The sequence below is a fragment of the Nansenia antarctica genome (assembly GCF_963989245.1).
Source record: "Nansenia antarctica genome assembly, chromosome: 10".
Lineage (NCBI taxonomy): Eukaryota > Metazoa > Chordata > Actinopteri > Argentiniformes > Microstomatidae > Nansenia > Nansenia antarctica.
The window spans coordinates 15682666-15706680 of NC_137680.1; the positions used below are offsets into that span (position 1 = coordinate 15682666).

At 46.2% G+C, this 24015-nt stretch overlaps 1 protein-coding gene across 1 annotated transcript in view; it reads right to left on the reverse strand.

The window, feature by feature from the left end:
* The window catches only part of LOC308165905 (serine/threonine-protein kinase 3), a 63907-nt gene that overhangs the window by 23187 nt on the left and 16705 nt on the right, over positions 1-24015 (reverse strand). Inside the window, exons 7-9 of the mRNA XM_080540090.1 lie at positions 15994-16131; positions 13862-13987; positions 7515-7704 (exon numbers count right to left, since the gene is read on the reverse strand). Of these exons, the coding sequence (XP_080396216.1) occupies positions 7515-7704; positions 13862-13987; positions 15994-16131 (454 nt within the window). The remainder of the gene's footprint in view (positions 1-7514; positions 7705-13861; positions 13988-15993; positions 16132-24015) is intronic.

Genomic DNA, 24015 nt, shown 5'->3' on the forward strand with positions numbered 1-24015 from the left:
GTCTTGGAAACATCTGTACATGGGAATGCAACCCAGATCTGCCTAATACAATGATTACGATTCAACCTTCTCTCTGAGTCATCAATATATCATTTCCGGCCACCTGACCAAGAAAGATCTCCTTATATCAAATGGCGTCACGAACATTATATCAAATGGCGTCACGAACAGGATGCTAGATTCAGCGAAACAGGTAAGGCACAATGTAATTATTTGCTTAACCTGAATTGCTGTTCTAGAACGAATCTAATTTTTTTTCAAAAAGGAGATGTATTGATATTGGAAAGTACTCAATTAAATTATATAGTTTGAATAGAAGGCGCTGTATAGTCAAAGACGGTGGTCAAAACACTGAGAGTTAGGATTTATTGAGATTCTGAACTTTGTAAGGAACAAAGCAGAAGTCTATTATGTTTATCTGTAAGGTACAGAAATATATTTATTGTGTATTAAGTTAGGGACAAGACCTTAAATACGTGATTGAAAGCACAGCACTTTGAGGAAAACTAAGTTTGAAAAGATTTGGCCATAATATTTAAAAGACTCTAAGAGAAGTTTCAATCAACATCATTGATTACTAAAACCGCATGTCTATTAACATCATGGGAAGCAAACTAGTATGAATGGCATGCAGAATGTTACCATTAAGAATGAAATGAATAACAACCATATTTCTGAAGCAAGCTTCACAACAGGGAGAGAGTGTTAAAACTCTGACCCTAGGCTATTAATAGAACGGAGACTGCTCCTGTAACCAAACACACACACACACACACACACACACACACACACACACATCGAGCTACAACATACAACAAATAGACAAATTTGTCTCATATTGAAATTATCATGCAAATCTGTGTTGATTCAGCAGACATATAACATTTTGATTGATTTAGTGAACAGAGAAATACGCATTAAGATTCTAAGACTGTGAAACATCAAAGGAGGACATTTCTGATGGAGAAAACACAATTCAGCAAGAAAGACCTGGAATGTATTCTGACAATGCCTGTCGATTCTATTTCCTGACAGAATCAAGGAAATCAAGAGACATTGAGCGAAGGACTCAGAGACCGAGATGCTGTTAAGATCTGGTCTAAGTTAACCATTGCAGAAGTGGGGAGAGAATGTTGCAGATGCTGAAGGAAGCTATTGCCGGATGAAACAAGAGAAATGAGACAAACTAATGACATTTCAATGTGACAAACAATGGAAATGTTAATTCTTATGATTTAAGACAGAGACATGATGATGACAAGAGAGACTTACACATACTTTTATGTAGTCGTAATTGTTCAATTGTACTGACGCACGCAACTAACAGTGTCATCAGCAGTAAACAGCTGAATTCAACAGCACGAACTTACAAACTTTCTTCTAGGAATTCTAAGGGACGGGAACAACAGTCCAGATAACCCAATTAACAAACTTATGCTTAACATCTGTATTTTTGTTTCCAACTGTTTCTGAGCAGGTTAATTCCACAATCAATTGATGGAGAGCCTAAGATTTTATAGACTTGAGTCAAGAAAAGGAGGGGTGTAGTGTAATGATAATGCTAAAATTGTTTTAAGTTAATAAAACCTATTAACGCTGTGAACAGAGGCAAGAACACGTGCAAGACTGATGACCATCAAAGAATCAAATAGCACTCCTTGTTACCAGAAACACAAGGCCGTTCCTTTGATTGAAGATCTACTTCCAGACATTGTTATATTGACATATAATGTACTTTGTATGATGGAACCGATGCCTAATGTATTTCTGATGTGGTCATTCATTGACTTTATTAAGAACACCACATGTTTTTCAATAGAAATAATTTACCAGTCAAATTACATCATGGGGGAAAAAAAAAAGAGTGAGCTGATATGATGCGTTTTTGTGTGACGATATGCAAATGTTGTGTGCCTATCGAATATAGCAATACTTATTGTTTAACCTTAAACATATTTTAAGTGTGTCCACTCTCAGGACATAAACTGACCACTCTTAGTGAACATGCTTTTCTGTAACTGGACCTGAGCCAAATATAGGAACCACGGCTAGTGGGGACCAGTATAGGTTACCAGTGGTCAGCAGCAAGACAGAACAGCATGAACACAGAATAGCCATGTATGGGAACTAATGTCACTATTGTAAGTTACGAGGTAAAGCTATTTCCCTCTCTGAGAACTGTATATAAGCTGTAACAAACATCAGTACTTTGCTTGGCATCTCTATGCCACAGCCAGGCTCGGCACCAGCCATGTCGTAGCCATGCTTGAAGCTTGGACTTAACAGAGCATGCTGTCTTGGAAACATCTGTACATGGGAATGCAACCCAGATCTGCCTAATACAATGATTACGATTCAACCTTCTCTCTGAGTCATCAATATATCATTTCCGGCCACCTGACCAAGAAAGATCTCCTTATATCAAATGGCGTCACGAACATTATATCATCAACTAAACAGAATAAAGTTCACAATCTGGTAGTTTACTCTACCTGAGTTCAATGAAGCGCTCCAAGGCTTTGCCCTTACTCAGCCAGTGCACGTCATTGTGGAGTAAGAGGTCATCGTGAATTCATTGTTTTGTCCATATCCTCTTTCAGATCCCCACTTAGTTTGGAGCAAAGCACACTTTGGTGAATGGGTGTAGTGAAGTGCATTAGTTTGGGGAAAAACATTCTTAATTCTGCTTTTTTCCGACCATGGCAGGAGCACCATTTGTGATGATTAGGTTGACTTTTTTCGAATGACAAGCCATGCTTTTATCAAAGCCAACAGCTCTTCTTTACATTTACATTTTTGGCATTTAGCAGACGCCTTATTCCCAAGCAACTTACAATCAATACATTTGAATAATGAATCATCAATCCACCAGTCGTAGCAGGAAAAGTAATCAAGCTTAGGCCAGCGGCCATTGGCAGTCGTGCTAGAAGAAGAAAGATGTTTGGTTTTTTCCTTTTTCTTTTTTTCCCTCTTTAGTAGACACTGGACAAACAATACAAGGGGAGAAACGGTATAGGGGGGAAGCAGGTGTCTCTGGAGACACAGTGCAGGGGGGGTAGTAGTAGATGTCTCAGGAGGAGCAGTTAAGGTGTAGCCTGAAGAGATGGGTCTTCAGTCTCCGACGGAAGATGGGGAGTGACTCTGCAGTTCTGACAGCCGTGGGAAGCTCGTTCCATCAGCGGGGAGCCAGTGTAGTGAAGACACATGACCGAGACGTGACCGTCCTTTGAAATCTTTCCCATCAAAATATCTGACAGAAAACGCACCGCTGGGAAATGTCAGTGTTGTCAGTGGACTTGTCAATAGCCAGGGATGTGTTGAGCTTCCTTGACCCTATCAAGTACAAGTCGTTCAACGTCCTCTGGCGGTAGTTGTGGTAAACAGAGGTATTTGCTTAACAGAGGCGATTATCCTGTCTGTAGATTTGTCAGTGGCAAGTTCCTCCAAAACAGTGACCATGCACTCCTTAAAAACCGCAGCATTGCTAAATAGTACTAGTAAATGCACTAGTTCTTCCAACCTCTCTTCCAGTTCAGTTAACATTCTGCTAATAATTCCATTGGCATGTCCATATCCAGCTTTTAAGCTCGCAATTTTTCTGCGAGGGGCCTCTGACTGCTCATGGTATGATTCTCTGAAATCTGCATGCCTTGTATAATTGTGACGGCGAAGATTGTATTATTTTTCAACAGCTACCATTTCATTGCAGATGACATGAGACATACAGGTTTTGCAATACTAAAAGTTGGCAAGATGAATGCGTACTTGTCAGTCCATTCTTCATTAAAGCTGCGTTTTACCACGTCAATTTTACGCTTCAGGTTCTTTGAGAGTGACATTTTGCTTGATTGATAATTGACAATAACGTATCAATGAAGTGAAGCCAAAATATCTCGATCGCCCCCTGGTGGCTGGCTGCAGTATAGGTGTCAGGAGTCTGTTCACACTGATAATAGGCTAATAATCATTAATAACATGAAAACACTACGACATCTCGACACTTGCATTGGATTGTACAAGTATGTAGTAACCAGACTAAGGGAGGCTGAAATCAGAGGATGGGCTCATTGAAATGCAAGGGTTTATACCTCCACCAGCCTCCACTGAACTAGACAGCAAGAATTCCATCTACCCGATCTGAGCAAATAGTGGAGCTAACTGCACTAACATCTTGCTTATACCTGTCCAACTCAGACCTCAGAACTCAGCAGAGTGAACCGGCTGGGGGTTGTTTCTGAGGTAGAGATATTTCAGGCTGCGGGTTGTTTCTGAGGTAGAGATATTTCAGGCTGGGGGTTGTTTCTGAGGTAGAGATATTTCAGGGCACACCTCCTGGGGGGCGGTGAGGGCCAGTGAGCACACCTCCTCCTTGCCTCCAGCTCCAAACTTGCCGTTTGACCCAATTTTGTCTGGATCCCTGTTTTCATCCAGTCTGAAGACCTTTAGTTCCAGTCACCATGACGTGGTTCTCCCCCCCCCCCCCCCACCCTGAGACTCCAGGGAACATTTTATCTGACTGTGTTGTGTGTGTTGGCTGGAGGAAACTGGGTTGCTTGTCAGACAATCCAAGAATGTCTGAACTGACACTGTTGTGTGTGTGTCTGCTCTTTGCCGAGCAAACTCACAATAGGAAGCCAAGCACTCTCCGTGAATGCGTTCGGGAAGGGTTCACATTTCCTAGCTCACTGTGTGCTATCGCTGCCTGTCTTCTTGCGTCAAAGCCACACTTCACAATGAATCAATCGTCTTCGCCCTCTCTTTTTTCTCTCTCCCTCTCTCTCTCTCCCTCTCTCTCTTAATCTCGACCTCCTGAGAAAACAGGCATTTTTTCATCCACTACATTCCAATGAGATCCGACCTTGGATTTATACCGCTGCTGTGGGCAACTTGTAAACCACTTCCCTGAACACATCTGGTCATTTTATTGGCATCATTCAAATCTCCCATATAAGAAACAGTGTGCATAAAAAAGAAATGGACCTCCTTTTTTTCCCCCTTTATCAAAATGGGACAATATCACTGTATACTATTACAGCTGTTCAGACTGAATCATCATCGTCATTATTACATGTGTGGATATAAAACATCTTCTATCCAGGTGTGTGCTCTGGGCTGGATTGGTTTGGCATGGTTGAGGATCTAGGGAGGCACCCAAGAGTGGGTAGATGGGGGGGGGGGGCGGGGGGGTCACTGAGAGCTGCAGGGGGCAGTCTGCCAGAGAGGGGGGCATGAAAGGAGAGCAGCCCTACATGGTTAGGCTTCTCTCCAGCCCTGGCTGGACATCTGCCAACATGAGGGGTAATTACAGTATGGGTTAAAGCGCTGCTGATTACTATGTAATAGTGGTAGCTTTGCTTCTGCCAGAGGCAGGGGGTTCAGCTCCATGGGAAGGTGTTGGCCTGCTTGGTCAAGGAGGGACATCATCATTTCCTCTGCCTGGCACGGGCTCCTCTGTGACTCAGAGAAGAGGCACCACGGAGCTGATACTGAACACTTGCACGCACACGCACACACACACACACACACACACACACACACACACACACACACACACTGGTCTGTCTGTAAACAGAGTATTTACCATCAATTTAAAATCAATGTTTATAACCTTTCCAAATAAAACATAGGACTACCATACTCTGTATCAGTGAGTTTGTTTTCTCACCTCACTCCAATCATTATGTGCCAATTGGATCACACTTGACAGAAAACGACTCCCCTTCCATGCTGTCAAAACACACGTTAACAATCTGCACAAAAAAAAATCTCAAATCACCAGCTGTGTGTGAAATCCATAATCATAAACCGTCCTGCTGGTAATCCACTCAGTGGCTCCACAGCTCCAGTATGACACCATAGTCCACCGCTGTGCAGCTTTAACAGGCCCGGCGATGCTCGTGAAGGCCAAAGCTCCTCACCTGAAAGTAATAAGCCCCAGAACAAGCAGCCATTCCCAGCCTCTCCTCTCCTCTATCTAGGGCTAGGCTCTGGCTCCACACAGGGCCCAGTGAGCAGCCACCATGTGCACGGCAGATGTACCAGACTGACTGACTGACTGACTGACTGACTGACTGACTGACTGACCGGTCTGGTACGAACCCCCTTGAACCGGCCCGATGGTAAGAGAGAATTGTTACGTCTGGTCCTCTCCACTCTGCCTGTCTTGGATACTTCCTCAGAATAGGGGGCTATGGGTGGGAGGTTTGGTCGGGTCAGTACAGAACACACTGATACTCATCAACTCTGCCCTCCAAAAGTGCAAAAGGCAGTGGCCAGGTTTTCAGAGAACTCCAACATTGTGCTGTCTATATAGACATACTGAACATTGTGCTGTCTATCTAGACATACTGAACATTGTGCTGTCTATCTAGCCATACTGAACAGTTCAGATGAAGCAGCTATTGTTTTAACAGACCCAATGATTGAAAAGAAAAGATTACTCTTGTCAGGAAATAGAGAAATATGACAGATAAAGTTCAAATATAACTGCTCTGCTTTCCAGTCACACTAGCAGACACCAGTCTTACAGCCAATCTCCCCCGTCTAGGTGAGCCTTCACCTCATGACTCATGACACTTCGTCAATATAATATCCCATGAATATATAAATTCATGCATTTTACCAGTCAGGCAGCCCCAAAACTGCAACAAACTTTCCTTTCCTTCCAAACCAGTATGTAATGAAACAATTCCTCCACATAAACAACATCATTCACTGATGTGTAATTTGTAGGGACTGTGGGGATGTGAGTGGGTGGCATTTCTATTAAATGGAAGTAACTTTTTCTTTAATGAAAGGGACGGGTTAATTATTCATATTCTGGTTACATAATACTTAGTGGGATGCACTAATTGCTTGAGAGTGGGTCATTTAGCGTAAATTAACAAATTTTGTGCCATCGCCATATTAAGTTAACTCCTACCACATGGAAACACCCACGACCAATCAAAGCTGCATGATGAGCCAGGAACAAGTCAGGAACAAAGGACGTTTTCAAGGAAGTTTACTTTTGTTTAAGTTACTTCCTCATATCTAACTGTATGGATGTTTAATCACTTCTGTAGTCTGCAGAGAGTTACAGGCTGCCAGGCCAAAACATTGCAGTTAGGCCCAATCAGAGTCCATTTGGGAAGTTATGGCTCACTCTCGGTTTGCCAGGGGTATCAAAATGATTAAGGAGATATGGGAGAAATATTGGTGCAACACTCCCACCTAGTGGTGGATGTGTTCATTGCAGCGTGTCTACATGAGGTCAGGTAGGCTCAAGAGTACTGATTATCATCAATTCAGTGCACTTATAATAGGATGTAAGGGCAAATAAATCTACATCTACATGCAGACCTGTTGCAACAAACCATTGCTATCACAATTCATATGTACACAGAAAGAGAGAGAGAGAGAGAGAGAGGAAGAGAGAGAGAGAGAGAGAGAGAGAGAGAGAGAGAGAGAGAGAGAGAGAGAGAGGGAGAGAGCAGTATAAGCGCTTCCTGTCTCATCTCCATTGTCACACTCACTCTTCATCGTGCCGTCAACCTCCTCCTCATCCTCAGAGTTGATGACCATGGTGCCCAGGTCTGACTCCAGCATGGTGCCGCTGTTCTCCATCATGGTCCCCTCGCTCAGGGTGCCCATGGTCCGCATGGTGCCCGCACCCTCAGAGGCCGTCTTCACCATGGTGTGGGAGTCCACCTCCACCTCCTCATCCTGCCAGGGGTCAAAGGGGAGAGGGCAGGAGAGAGGGCATGAGCCTCGCAGCAATAACACACACAAGCAGGAATCAAAATAGAGGTGCATAACATAGGTTTCGACTGGCATGGTTGGTCTTCAAATTTCAACGAGGTATACATCTGCAGAACACAATGTCCATGCACCTTGTGTAAAAAAAAGAAAATATATATGTTGTATATTTCTAAAGCCATCACTGTCGGTGAGATATGAACGTGCACTTCATGCATATATACTTATGTACACTGGGGTAATGTTCCAAGCCAACATGTCCAGGGCATGATTGCATACCCAGGAATAAAACATCTATTTGGAGTCACTTAATCACAAGGCTAATGGTCCGTGGAAACATGGCATTGACTTTTCCATGACTCTGTGTTTCTGGGACTGACCCCTGGCTTCCCTTGGTGGGTTATTCCACAACAATCTCATAACATGCCGCCTCCTGTATCTATGTACACCCTTCACGTCCATTTTTCCCCCTTAGTCATTACTAACCACTGTCTCCTCATCCATGTGACAGCTTCCATGCTCTCTGCTCAGAACCGGGGCCTGTTTGATCCAACTCTACAGCGCCGGTCTCCCATAATGAGCCTTTAGTTCTTTCCATGCAGGGAGGATTTCGAGCTCATTTCTCACACACATAAAGTACTGTTTGGGAGTTCCTCTCCTCTCCCTCTCAATAATGTGCTTCGTTTCCCCTCGTCTTTCCCTCTCCTCTTTTTCCTAATTTAGAGGGGTATTCCCCCAGTCCTGGTTCAGCGGCCATGCCGTATGCTTTGGTGGGTTGGTGATTGATGAGAGTGCCTTTCTCTCGCTCTCTTTTCTCTCTCTGTCTCTCTCTCTTTCTTTCTCTCCAGAATGTGGCTTTATTGTGGCAGGGCGCCCACCGGAGCCCAGTCTTTTAACGGAGCATGCCTGGCGCAGTCAGACGCTAGCATCATCACCCTCTATGCTAACCAGAGGACAAGGCATCAGGCTACATTAACAAACAGCCCGCTAATTTCTGTCCTATCCCCACAGCAGCCGCAGTCTTAATCAAAATGTCTTCTCAGGGAAGGCGGCTTATTAGTCTTTTGGCTACGTGCAACACGTTCCTAACGGCTGTTTGATCGAGCGCGGCTGTGTTTAGGAAAAACATTTAAAGGACATTAGGCGGCTTGGATCCGACTTCAAACGGAAACTCAATTAAGGCGTGAAAAGACCCTCGCTGAAGGGCCAGCTAGCTTGTCAAGTTCCTGGAGCTGGTTTTTGGGTTTAACTGTGAATGACACGGCAAATGACGGGCTGAGAGCAGTGACAATCATGCTAATAAACACAGCCTGTGTTGGCAGAGGGGTCAGGGGAGGGTGGGTTGTGGTGGCTCTGATGACATTTACAAATGGAGCTTTTTTTCTTTTTGGAGGAGGAAGCAGCACTCCTCGGGGATAAAAAGTCCCTGGTGGTGACGTCATGGTAACAACCCATGTGAGATGGGTGTCGCTCAGCCGTGATAGAGAGCCAGATTCAAACAGCTCGGGTTACGCAGGAAGCTCAGCGATCCATCAAAATTCTGAATCCTATATGAACCTTTGGGGTGCGCTAAAATTCCACACCTCCCATCCCCCCTATAAAACACATAGGGCTTCACTCTGCAGTCCTGTGAAGGGGGGGGGGGAGGGAGAGAGGAGGGGAGGAGGAGGGGAAGAGGAGGACTGGGGGAGATTCGCCTCATTGACTTTGCCACCAGGCTGACTCCCAGGGCGCTGTGCGGGGCCCGGGCGTGGGCCGGGGCCGTCTGTCGGAGCGGCCGTCTGACACGTCTATAATGGCTGGTGGCGGGTCTGGCCGCCCGTTCTGGGCCACAGAGACCAGAGCAGAGAACCAGACCTCTCTCCAGGCCCGGCACACAGTGTGAACCAGAGTAAACCCAGGCACCGTCCCTCATCGCCCCTTCAGACAGGCCCTGTACGCTGTTCAAACAAAGAAACAACTGACGTCAAACGGGTTTTTGCGGGGAAAGAGAAGTGGGAGCGAGTCGGCCACGGAGAAGCCATATGTTTAGGCTGACTCGTCTGGAGTTCCCGGGGCCCACAGCTTTGAACAAGAAAGCAGAGAGTGTTCTAGAGATGGTAAACGGGCTGAAATTACATCCAAGGAGATCAACGCTGAGCTGGATGTGTGGTCATTGAGGGTTTCTTCAGACACACGATCCGCTGCCAACTGCCAAGGGGGAGCAGAAATCAATTAGGCTCACATGGCATTGAAGCAATTATACTCTCCCCGATTTTTCTTCAGGAGGTTAGAAAGAAACATTTCATGCTACTCCAAACCACTTCCATGTATCTCTCAGATCGTATCGCATTATAGTGCCAGCGCTCGGATCTAAACTGGCATGAAGGAAACAAGGTCCGTATTACTCCTAATTGGTCATTTCCAGAGGAAGCCTTGCTTCGCAAAACCCACTTCCAGGACAGGGTTTTATAAAACAAGCAGGTCTTAAGACAGCGGCTACATCTGGGAGGCAGGCAGGCAGGCAGGCAGGCAGGCAGGGAGGCAGGGAGGCAGGCATTGATTGGGGCCTTCGTCCCACAGGCCCAGGCTGATTGCAGGCTACTCCCGCTCAAACACCAGCTTTCAGTTTCCTGACAGGGGAAAGGTAAGGGCTTCAAAGCGAAGGCATGGCAGGCTGAATGCATTTCAATTGCCGGGTCCTTGACTGTGAAACCACCACAGGTTTCACTGATGCTACTGATTATGGAGGAGCCCCACGCTGGGGGGCCCAGCCCTGGAGTCTGTGGACTGAATGTTCTTTATGGGAACTACTGTACAGTACAGTCACACCAAGACTCAGCATCCTATCTGGGGGTTTATTTGAGTATTTTTTTTACATTGGTGAGTTTTTAAACAGTAGTACCCCGCTATATACTGTAGTTGCTTTCACTTTCACAAAAGGTTAAAGAAAATACGTTTTATCTCGACAATGATCAAAATCAATACACATTTATGTAGAAGAGTTTGTTCTTAGACGGTAAAAAACAACTTGGCAGGAAAAGAGGCAATCTAGCCACCCGGATATTGGCTCCTAGTTGTTGATTGTTTCCACCCTGAAGCAACAAGTCATTTCAAATGAGAAATGTAAAATGCACCCATACATACATACATTACATCGGCTGGACTAACCGGGCATTAAATTAACCCTGAATATGACCCTCAACATAATAACTGTGCACCTCTGACTGCCTTATTCAAAACACACGTTTAAATTTCACACCTCCTATTCACTGCCTGAGGCATACATGCACAAGGACACCACACTCGCATGGAAGCGTGCACACACACGCACACATGAACACACACACACACACACACACACACACACACACACACCCCTTTACTGGGCAACTTGGGACCAGGCTACTAAGCACTGCCAAATTACAATCAGATGCATGGCTATTGAATTTCTAGCTGCAGGTCACTTGTCATGGGCCGATCCATATCGAATAGATGCTAATCTGTGATTTCTGTGTGAGCTTGTGTAGACAGCATACCTGATAATCTACGTGAACTAGCGAAGGGAATAGTAGGTACCAGCTCTGATTATCCATCCCAGCAGTAGGTAGCTCTGATTTCAGTTAGTGTTCAAGTGGCAGAGATGCCTCGGGCACTGGGGGGCGGTGTCGGGTCAAAACCCCACACCCATCAGTCTCCACAGGGGATCCCAGTCTAACAATAGAAGGCTTGTTGGAGTCTAGAACAGGAGCTCTCATCACCTTCGTGAAGGAAACTTCTAGAAGGAGTACGCCAAGGTGCACAAACGTACTCGGCTACATTTCACAGACTTCAAGTCCTACAGAGTAGACTCCTTTTGGGACTACAGGTATTATGAACATGAGTACATACATACTGTAGGCCTCCAGGTCAGCTGGTACAGGTTGTCCAGCACTGTAAGAGCCTGTACTGTACATGTGCTATTCTGAAGGAAAACCAACCAAAACGGCGAGAGCTCTAATAAGTAGTGGTGTGACAGCGGACAGGGGGACATGACCGTATATGAGTGGGGTCTCTGAGTCCAAGTCTGTCCTCCGAGCCCCCCCTGACGGAGCCCTGTCTGGGTGCTGCTCGACAGTGAAAACACCAGCAGGTGGCCCGGCTTGGCCCCCGCCGCAATGGAAAGCAGGTGTCCATTCGACCCCGGTCTAGGGACAGAATTGAATTAATGTGCAAAAACAAATGACTCCATCGGCACGTCTAGGCTGTGACAGGCAGCCCGGAGTCTCCACCACCAGGCCTGTGTGAACCGTGTCACCTGACACTGCGGAGGCTAACAACCACGCGGTATTACACCAGGGCTTCATGGGAAAACAAGCCCCGGCCAAAGGTGAGGAGAAGGAGGTTTGGGGAGGAGTAATGACGTTGTTCTTAGGATCTTAGGGAGTCACCTTGAGATCTCATTAAGCTATAATGGGTTGTTTTCCGCGGCGGATTTTCAAAGTGGCGAAGTATTAGGGCAGACCCCGCAACACACAGAGGACGTGTTTCGTCTAATTGGAAGCGACGGTAGTCAATACACACGCGGCGTCCCGCCCTTGAATGTCATGCCCAGCGTAATACCATCTCCAATTTCAGGATTATCCTGATCATACGCCTGCCATTTCCAACATCCACACAGCTCTGGCATGTACATCCTAGCCGGGTACAGCAAACGTCTGAAACCATTAAATGCAATGCCTCAAATAAGGCACTTCTGGCACGGTGCTTAACCATCAATTGGAGTAGTAAAAATGACAAAGTCAATACCGGAAAGGTTCACAATTACACCGTTCTGGGAGACTGAGGCGTCAGCAGTCTTCCTGGCAAAACTGTAGACAGTGGTCTGATGGTGTGTGTGTGTGTGTGTGTGTGTGTGTGCTGATGTATGTGTGTGTGTGTGTGTGTGTGTGTGTGTGTGTGTGTGCGCGCACTGATGTGTGTGTGTGTGTGTGTGTGTGTGTGTGTGTGTGTGTGTGTATGCGTGCATGCATGTGTGTGTTCATACAGCACACCTTTCCTCCATTCCAAGACAGCCATTGCCCCAGACAGCCTTCATCATGAGGCTGTGTGGTGGTGGGTTCCCATCTATTTATCTCCACACAGTCCAGTCATCATGCCTCTACTCGGGTAATGCACGAACACTCCACAGCGAATACCATTTACATAAATAGGCAGCTATCAACAGCAAGGTCTTGAATGCCAGGCGGCTATATTTACTAATGTTTCTGACTCGTTTCTAGGCAACTGAGGGCTTTCCTCCACCACTAACACAGTCCCCAGCCCCCAACCCCCCATCCCCGTCCCCGCCCCCCTCACCCCCCAAAACCCTGAATCCCCCCCCACCCACCACCCCACCCCACCAATCCTATCCCCATCATCCTATCATTAGCCCCCCGCCGCAGCTGTTCGACCTCAGACTCAACTCGCCATCACTTCAAACGGCGACCGGAGGCGGACGGGGGGGCGGAACGGGGGCCGCCATGTTCCATAACGCTCAAACCAACAGCCAAACCTTGATATCTGGATTAGCGTCCCGTCGGGCTGCGGCGGCTCGCAATTTCAGGCCTAATTTGTTCAAAAATGTCAAGAATGACATCAGCAGCTATCCAAACAGGGCCGGATTCCCGGTGGCGTGTCGGGGGGGGGCGGGGCTGGGGCGGCGAGGGTAGCGCTGCGGCCCGCTCAGACGGGCAGGGCCAGGGACGGCCAGGGACAGAGGGGGGGGGGGGGGGACGGGGGGGACGGGACATGCCCTTCTCCTTCACCCCACAAAATCTCCCTAGTCTGGGCTCCCGGTGACGCAACAGGGGCCCAGGAGGAGATGGAGGCGGCTATCGGCTCTGATAGCATTATCTGGGAGCAAACAGGGAAGGTGGTTATAACATGGAGGGGTGGGATCTCACAGACGCTAGTGTGTGTGTGCCGGTAATCGGAGGAGAGCTGCCACTGTGTTACGTGGGCCTGCCTGTCTGCATTTTCAGACTCCCTTTTCTGCACTTAAAAAGTAATTATGAGCACGCAACTGAAAACCCAATAACAGTGGGTCTAGGTGTGTGTGTGTGTGTGTGTGTGTGTGTGTGTGTGTGTGTGTGTGTGTGTGTGTGTGTGTGTGTGTTGCTCTCACTGTGTTCTCGTCCTCCTCCTCCAGCTCTCTCTGCTGTTCCTCGTGCCTCTTGGCCTTCATCTCCATGGCCTCTATGATCAGGTCACGCAAGATGCTCACAGGCTTGGCATTCCTGATAAAGGAGAGCTGGAGGTGAAATGGGGAGAGGGGGAGAGGGAGAGAGGGAGGAGGGAGAAAGCGAGGGAGAGATAACAAGAGGGAGACAGGATGGGAGACAATCATTGATGGTTGTCATAGGTCAAATGTTTGAAAACAGCAGTCAATAAAAGGGACCACCTTTGGGTTGTGATAAGACCCTAGCCAGCTGAGTGAATACTATACAGTTAAAAAAAAAAAATGACCAGAGATTGCTGTATGTACCAGGGGAGGCTGGCGGAGGTAGACATTGGAGGATGGGCTCATTGTAATGCATGGAATGGAATTAGGAATGGTAGGAAACACACCTACCCACACCTACCTCATTCCATTCCATGCATTACAATGAGCCCATCCTCCAATGTCAACCTCCGCCAGCCTCCCCTGGTGTGTACAGTACAGTACAGTACTGCCTGAGGTACTGACAGAGGAAAGAAGATAACAGTCATTTGAACTTTGAATTTTGAATTTTGAAGGAATCTGGTCAATTGTATCCATTGTTTTTCTGGATTTACCAAAAGTACTATATGGATTATTACACTATTCGTTCCATAAAGGTCAACATTAGGGACCAAAAACACTTTGTAGTTTAAGAAGCACTTCATTTCTCCTGACCACCCAGCTGCAAATCTGTGAGATACTGTCGTCACAATTGTCTAATCCATGTTGGTAGGTCAATCTTCTGTGTGTTAATGAACGAAATGTGTCAAATGAAAAACTTTGTCGGTCTAAGAGAGGAGTAGACCTGGATTTTCGTAAGAGAGAAAGTACTTAAGCACTACCCCTGGTAGGCTTGAGAGAACACCAGGACAAATGCCTGTCGCTGAGCTGTGAAATCCACCTTTTGAGAAAAAGAAACCCCAGTTCTGTTCTGGCTTCTACACCAGTGCACGAGGGTACGAGGGGCACAACTATCTGGAACGGATTGAAAACCCACCAGACTCTCTAATCACTGACTTACATCCAAACATTCAGGAGTCTGGCTTAATTAGCTTAAATCAACTGGGCCTAAAGTATGAGAAACACTGGAATCTGCATTCCAGACACGGGTAGAGAACTCCAAACATCAACAGTGCATCATGCAGACTGTCAAAGCAAATCAGCTCCACAGCTCTATCTTGTTTGAGTTACTGCCATTTTTTTATGACCATCAAAAGCTGCATGATTAGTTTGTTCAGTGGTCTAATTAATTTATTCAGCTAATCAGCATCGTCAACAAATAGCTGAAGTGAGATTCTGTAACTATTCCCATAGTAAAAACAACGGTATTATAGTCGGAAAACAGCGTGGGCTTATCACCACCGTGACTTACACAATCCCGATGGTCTGTGCCTACAGCACAGAAATTTGCATTACCCTTTTCAAAAACAATGGCCAAATTCAACATTGACTTTAACTGTTGCTTGCTCTGGGCATGTTGAGCCATGGAGTGTGTCGGCCCATAACTTGAGACATGGATTTAATTCAGATTGAGAACGGAACCCCGGGGAGTGTGGCTATCTCAATGTGGTATCAGTTATTATGTGGGCAAACACATCACAACTTGACAGATGTTTTTTTTTCGCTTCACAGTTGATGTAGGCTGTATTGAATTGTTATGGAAAACACAGGCGGTGTACAGTACGTGCCTCAGCTATCCACATTATCAGTGAAGCTGATTAATGACTCAGTCAGCGAGACGGACAGCGTGTGGATTTATTACTGTCATCACACTGAGGGGTTGCCCTCACCTCTCCCTCCCTCCCAACCACCCACCCACACACACTCACACACACCCACACTCACCCACCAACACATACACACACACACACACACTCACTCACACACACCCACACTCACACACACTCACACACCCACCAACACATACACACACACACACACACACACTCACTCACTCACCCTGACACTCCCACACACCCACCCACGAACACATACACATACAAACACGCACACACACACACACACACACACACACACACACACACACACACACACACCTGTAAAAGCTGAGTAGCAGTGGCCCTCTGCTCTGGGTTCTTCACCAAACACTTCTTCACAAAGTCGGTGAACTCGTCAGTCCACAGTTCGGGCTTCCGGAAGGTCGGAGGAGGGTTCGTGGGAATCATGAAAATCGCCTGAAAAGAAACATAGAGAAGAGAGGGGAGGGCATGAGAGACAAGGGTAGACGGAGAGAGAGAAGGAGGGGGGGGGGCAGAAATCAGAACCCCTGGTGCCTCAAGGTCCAGGCAAACAAGCACATCCCCTTCGATCCCGCCATCTCTATCGGACTGTAAATCTGGCGAACAAATTTGAAGGGGGTCTAGGATTTCTACCGTGACTGAGATCCAGGAAACTGCTCCATCTGCTACCAATGTAGCCACTTCCATTAAATTTCCTCCCACTAAAGGGCATCACAGTGAGCCCATCACTCTTAGGTCTTTATCTGTGACTGTTTAATGGTCTCTGGAGGCGGCCCCTCCACCTCGCTGCGTTACCCGGCACGTACCTTCATCTATCAGATAAGCCTATTTGTCCTCCTCAACAACACCACCACCCCTGCAGTCTCCGCAGACCACTATTTCAGAGGCCACTCACCCACAGGCAGAGGGGGTCAGGCAGGCCCGGCATGTGCCTCTGTGTCTGCTAGGAGGAACAACAACAGTGAGAACCTGGGAGCTGGGGTCCTGTATGCTACTTGTTGAGGTGAACTTGAGGGGTCTCTGCTCTGGTTTCTTGATGACACTGCTCCACATCACAAAATATCGCGGATATACTGTAGTATATGCGAAAGAAAAATCAACACGTAACGAAAAAAGCAGTGGAGGGTTAGTTGGTAAAGAAAAACAGAAAATATCACACTTCTGGAATTCAGAAGCAGGACATACTGTGAACGTTACGGGCTAGACTGCCACTGCCAAGGCCCGGGACCAGACATGTGGGTGAACCCTTCTGACTTGAAAATAGATTTTTTTTCTCCCAAGGAAACAGGAATCATCACTCCCCATTACCGTCTCAGAGTCAGCACCCTCTTGAGTACAGGGTGGGGAAGGGAAGGGAGTGGGCTGGAGACATCAATAAATAAACAGAACCTCTCGCCGTGTCTGACCCAGACAGCCGGCAGGGCCCTGCCCTCGGCCCATTTATTTACCTCTCCCGTCGGAAAGAAAAACAGGGGAAGGTCTAGTACAGGTGGCTTCAGGAGGAGGAGGAGGGGGACGGGGAGAGCCCTCCGTGCACGGGGACTGGAACACGGACACGACGTCCTCCTGACATCTGCACGCCATTAGCATGGAGGGATAGGGGGATGGGGGGGGTGTATGAGGTATAAGACACTGTTAACTCCTAGCTCCCCCTCTTCCAGTAGTCTCTATACACCTCTGAAAGAATTTCACTCCGGCTAGGGTGTCTGAGCGGGCGAGATGAGCACTGGGACAGGAATAGCAAAGCATTTTAAACTGAATTAACTAATCAGCGCTCATTATAGACGATGTCTAGCCAGAGCACAAACAAAGGATAACGAAGGCTCAGGGAACCGACACCCTGCGACAACTGAGCAGGCCTGCCAGGTCACATGGTCTGTCTTCCTGCTGCTGCAGCCTGTCACTGACCACCAAGGCCACACGGACACACTGTCTGGGCCCAGGGGAGAGGAACACAACTCACAGGAACAAAACGCCTCTGTAATCATCACTTCAAAGTGTTAAATATAGCCTAACATGATTAACAATGAAAAACAATGTGCCCAAAGTAAAATATAAATACACTTTTTTAATATATATATATATATATATATATATATATATATATATATATATATATAGTAAGCCTCCACTGATTACCTACAACATAGCAGGCCACATAAGACCAGGAGAACTAACTGGCTATAGCTGTATAGTGTCATTGAATGATCACTTCGCAAATATTTCCACAAATATTAAAAATACAAATATAAATACAAATATTTCCAACGACTATGCCTCCGTATACCACCCTTTGGAACTCTCTCCCCGCAGTGAGCAGCAATGCCCCTACCCTGGACACCTTCAAATCAGCCCTCAAAACCCATCTGTTGACCAAGGCCTTTGGCCCCTAGTTTAGTTTTGTCGCTGTCGCTATTATTATTATTATTATTATTATTATAATACGAGCTGTCTTCTCCAGGGAAAGAAGACAACAGGTTTTGATGGACACTCTGCTCCTAGTACCCTTTGAGCCAGGGATCTCTTCCCCTTATCAGAACAGATAATAAGACATTACTAAACAAGGTGGTAGCTATCTGGTGCAAGATAAAAACACAAGTAATGCCTTTATAATACAGCGCTCTGTCACTTCCAGCAGAAGGGGGCTAGAGGAAAATACAGCCTATAAAAGCTAACCTTTGTCCTGGGCAGTCAAGGTGAGGCGATAAACACTCATTAGATCGCTGAATATGATTTATCAAAAGCATATTTTAGTAAAGAATCTCTAATGGAGAGATTATAATAACCTCCGTCAATGCTAATGGGAAACTCCCACCAGGCTGAAGGCTTTACCCTGATAAGAGTGTTCATCAGCAGACGATAGTTATCACACAGAGATTACTGTACGTCTGCATCTCTGTGTTGTTACACAGATGCACTTGCTTCTCCTCCTCTCTGTCTCTGTCTGTCTGTGTCTGTGCGTGTGTGTATGTGTGTGCGTGTGTGTGTGTGTGTGTGTGTGTGCGTTTGCATGCGTATGTCTGCATGTATGTGTGCGTGTGTGTGTGTGTGTGTGTGTGTGTGTGTGTGTGCGCGTGTGTTTACATGCCTCATTGCCCAAATGGAGTTGTTAGCCATAATCAGACTGGGAAGACATGGATGTGGAGTGGAGCGGTCGCCTGTTGATGGGCAGGCTGATATCAGTGGAGGAGCCTTATCTTATCACAGGCATCGGTCCTGAGGGAGGATCCCCCTCGCCACTGCGATAAGCTCCTTTTTATGCCCCCTCTCCGGTGCTCTTTGGCAGGTCATAATGACTGCCCCGCCCATCATACGCGGGGGCGAGATGCACATCCACCCCCTGGCTGCCTAGTGAGGGTGGAGGGCCCCTGAACAGCGCACACGACAAGTCAACAGAAAACAGACAACGCGGGGTCAATCGCTGGCTCCAGTCTAGAGAGGCCTTGTTGTGCTTGTAACAAAGTCCATCTCTATCCTATGTATGTATCTCTTAAGTCGAGAGCCATACCATACAGTACAGTCTGTCGCAACAAGCTGTCGCCCCCCCCCCCCCCCCCCCCCCCCGAAAGGTCGATTGATAGAAGCTTTGATAAAGAAGCTCCCTGGGTTGGAGATTGTTTGCTCTTTGAGTTTCCACCATTAGAGGGCACTACCGGCATGACTTTCTGTCAATATCAAACCAATAAAGCAGATCATGCTCTTGAGGGCACACACAGCGGTCCTGTTGATAAGAATGACAACACAATCATATATTGCTTCTGAATTGCAACATTATAATCTGATAGGAACTTGCAAAAAGCTTGATAAGGATATCATCTACTGTAAGATGCGTTGACGTTTGCCATAATTATTTTAGGAGTATTGTACACCACAGACAATACATTCTGCAGGTCATCATTCTTGGGAGATAAGAGAGAGAGCTTTGCAAGAATATTGAACCATTATGAACATATGGACTTGTTGTTTCAGTTGGGCTTTTAAAAGGGTGAAGAACTACTCTCTTCCAGGTCTTTCTTCCCAATAGACTTGTTTCCATGTGTGCTGTTTGAGGTGTGCCAATACCAGGGTTGCTTGTGGTTAACAAAACTATGGATGTTGTGCCATTTTTCATTGAGGCAGCATGCACATATTGTAATAATTTTGACTGCAAAGCCCAGATGGCAGTTATTTTATATTAAACAAGACAAATTTTTCCACTCATGAGTGTCACCTCAACAGGACAGGTTGCAGTGTGTTCTGGTGGATTAAGACTGGCATGTCGTATGCTGCTCCATACGCTTACATGGAGGGTAAAGACACTCTCTCACACAGACACAATACAATCTTGGATAGGGACATACAGTGGGCTAAATCTAATATATAAATACTTTTTCATAAAACCCTCCCCCCCAAGCCAATGCTGTGTTGAGGCTGTTTATCTTCCAGAAGTGAACTGACTTTGGCAAGTCCTCTTCCTCTGAAACCATGGAGGCATGGGAGGACGGGCTGATTGTAATGGATGAAATGGAATGAGGAATGGTATCAAACAAGGGTCTTTGATACCATTCCTAATTCTGTTTCATGCATTACGATGAGCCCGTCCTCCGATATCTCTCTCCACCAGCCTCCCCTGCATTGTCCACAGGCTGCCATGAAACACAACAATTCCTGGAAATGAAGACTAAAGCGAAACACTTGAATAGGAGACACTGGCTTAGTTTAACACCCTAACCTGGCAAACACTAACGTGATGAAAGCTCTCTGTCTTGTGACAGAGGAAAACATCAGTTCACCCTAAAAAACTTTGGCTCCCAAACTGCCACTGTGCCTGCCTGTTCTTCGAGAAACCCCCAAAAAAATGACTTGAACAAAACTCCCAAAGTTAGAGAGATAATAGGTTCGATTGAACAACTGAGCCAAAAGATTTCTATCTCATCTATGCTGTCCTGCTCCTCTGAGTGTATCCCTCCTATCAATAGTCCCCCCAGGATGAGCTCCAAATAAAACAATCTTCCCCCCCGCCTGGAACGCATCTTACACTTTATTATGAGCAAAGGTCTGCAGCAGCTGGCACTGAGAGGTCCGAGGCTGGAATAATCTTATCTCCCATCAGCTATAAATATTTGACAGAGAAGGGAGAGAGAGAGAGAGACGAGGAGAAAGAGAGGGGGAGGGAGAGGGGAGAGGGGAGAGGGGAGAGGGGAGAGGGGAGGGTGTGGGACCAGGAGTCCTTCTTCTTCTTTAAACCGATGACAACTGCCGCCAGAGACTTCCAACAAATGAAAAGTCAAACACAGTTTACACTCTGCTGGTCTCCTCAAGGGTGAAGGGATTAAGATGTGCTTTATAAAGTGGGCACACTCTAGGCCCCCACCCCCTGTGCCCATGCACGCACGCACACACACACACACACACACACACACACACACACACACACATACACATACACATACACATACACATACACATACACATACACATACACATACACACACACACACACACACACACACATACACATACACATACACATACACATACACATACACATACACATACACATACACATACACATACACAGACACAGACACAGACACAGACACAGACACATACACACACACACACACACACAGACATATGTTCCAATCATTTGTTCCAATCACTGGCTCATTATGTATTATGGAAACTCAGGTGCTATGACAAATAAACAAAGTAATATGGTTTGACAGCTTTTACATAACCCTCGTAGCACCACTAATCAAAGGAAACAATCCAACCAGACTCAGGTGGTCTGATTCTATTCTTACATCCAACTACGTCAGTTTTAATTCATTCCATATCTCTGTTTTCCAGCACTGTCCAAACCTTTTCACAAAAGGGGAAGATTATATGAACAGTGGAAAAACAAAACTAATTACTCAAGGTATTTCAACCAGCCAACACTGCTTAAAATGTAATTACATGGATTTAGCACCTCAGCCCTTGCTGGGCATGTCATAAATCTCTTAAATTGACAGACCTCAGAGTGTAAAATCTGTCTGTCACATAAAGCGACAGCAGGAGAGAGACCTGGTGATGATGAGTACACAGGCTGCATCAGAATATCCTACTCACACCACAAAAAAACAACCCAATAAAGTCGCTGGCATTGCAAGGACAGTTATGATATCATTGTGTATAAATACAGGCATGTCGTTTTAAAGCGAAGGATGTTGACGAAGGTTGAAGGTAGAATGCCAACCAAATCGTTAAACGACCCTTCAAGACAAACAAGCGTTCCATTACAACTAAACTGTTTTTTGTCTTTAAAACTTTAAAACGCCATAACACTGGTAGCGAACTTTTACAAGGGCATCTTGTCGTTTAATCACCAATTAACTACTGTAAACTGTTATCTTTGGGTGGATGCACCTTTGAACGCTATGGGTGAAGAGACGCACACAAAGAGACGCACACAAAGGGTGGTAAAGTGATAAAAATAGGGTAGCTATTTGCCAAAAGGGAGATACTGGTTTACCATGTGGCAGAGGTGAAGGCCGAGTGCTGAGTATGAGGCTGATAAGAGAAGTCATAAGTCTTTGACCAGCGTCTCGTAGTGTCCTAACAGAGGGATCAGGGACCTGGGCATTTCACAAGGCTCAGCCCAGCTCAAACCCAGGGCAGCCTGGCTTAGGCCCTCTCTAAAGGGGCCATGTTACGCAATATGACAGTAAAACCCTGGTCGTAAACTACTGTTTATGCCTGTGCCATAAAAGAAAGGTGCGTTTCCTCTGCCAGTTGGTCGCCCCGTCCTTACATGGTCTTTTATAAGGCTGTCTGTAAAAAAATCTAATGCAAATGTTATTGAATTAAAAAACAAACAGAGAGCCGCTTTGGTTTTATTAGTTAGTTAGTGTGTGTGTGTGTGTGTGTGTGTGTGTGTGTGTGTGTGTGTGTACAGGTAACTATCAGAACTTTTTAGAGAGGCAACTGCAGCTCTCTTCCCCTCTCTCCCACAGAGCACACGTGTAGCCTGGAGTGAGGAGTGGAGAGAGAGAGAGAGAGAGAGAGAGAGAGAGAGAGAGAGAGAGAGAGAGAGAGAGAGAGAGAGAGAGAGAGAGAGAGAGAGAGAGAGAGAGAGAGAGAGAGAGAGCATGTTACCGGTTATTGGAGGTGACACAGAAGCACCCCGTTCTCTTTCAATCAACTGCTGTCTCCACCAGAATATATATACACTGAAGGCCACCATTCCAAGAGCAACAAAAATCGGCATTTAAAGTGTCACGGTGCTATTAGAATTGCATTAAAAAGCTGTGTAAATATGCCAAGTCCCTTGACAACCTCAGTGGTGCAGAACAAGACTTCCTCCGGTGAGTACGCTCAGGCTAGGGAAGATGAAGTACCGACCGAGCCGTGATTTAATACAGCTAGCATTTACAACAACAAAGCGCAGGCAAATCGGCCACTTGGACCGCTCTTCAAAGGAGCGCGCTAAACACTTGCAGAAAGACATTCTTAGGAATGATGATCATTCGAGAAGAGAGGAGGCGAGGTAGAAAGGAGGAGAGTATGCCGCAAAAAAAAGAGAAAATGAAAGAAAAGACAAGTCAACCTGCTCGTAACTGTATTAAAACATGAAAAGGGATATTCACTGTCCGGTTTCATGGATCTTCAGTTTCCCCGTTTTTATCTGATGAAACCATCTCTCCAGTCCTCCTCCTCCTCTTCCTGTGTGCTGGCTGCAGCGATGTGGTCCCCTGTTTACTTTTGAATTAGGGCTAATTCAACACAGGTCAGTTGGTTTTCTAACAGGTCCAGATGACCCGATGCGCAGAACACAGCTGCTGTTGGGGAGAGCCAACTCTGTCTCCCATCCTGGGTCAGCCTGGCTTTGGATCAGACCTGCTATGACCAGGGCCTCTGGCCGCAACACCACACACTCACACATCCAGGACCCAGCACACACACCAACACACACACACACAATGAATGTGGTAGAAACAACACAAACGGGGTGAGAGGAAAGTCCTCTCTGTTGTTCTGGTTACCATATTCATTGCTATGAATGAGAATTCATTCAAGCCCATACGTGACAGCAGCTGGTGAAAAAAGGAACAAGTCAGCAACTGACCAAATGCTCAGAAACATTTTACTAAATGTCAATGTTGTTGAAAATCAATGACACACTCGCTAGTCAATACAGAATAAAAGTCACCAAACATTTTGATTGGTTGCCGACTTGTTCCCCCTTTCACCAGCTGCCATATTATTATATTCAGTACAGGCTCTCTTCTGTATAACTCTATGGAGGGACAGGAACCAGAGACCAGTACCACATGGTGTAATCATCAGACTATGAAC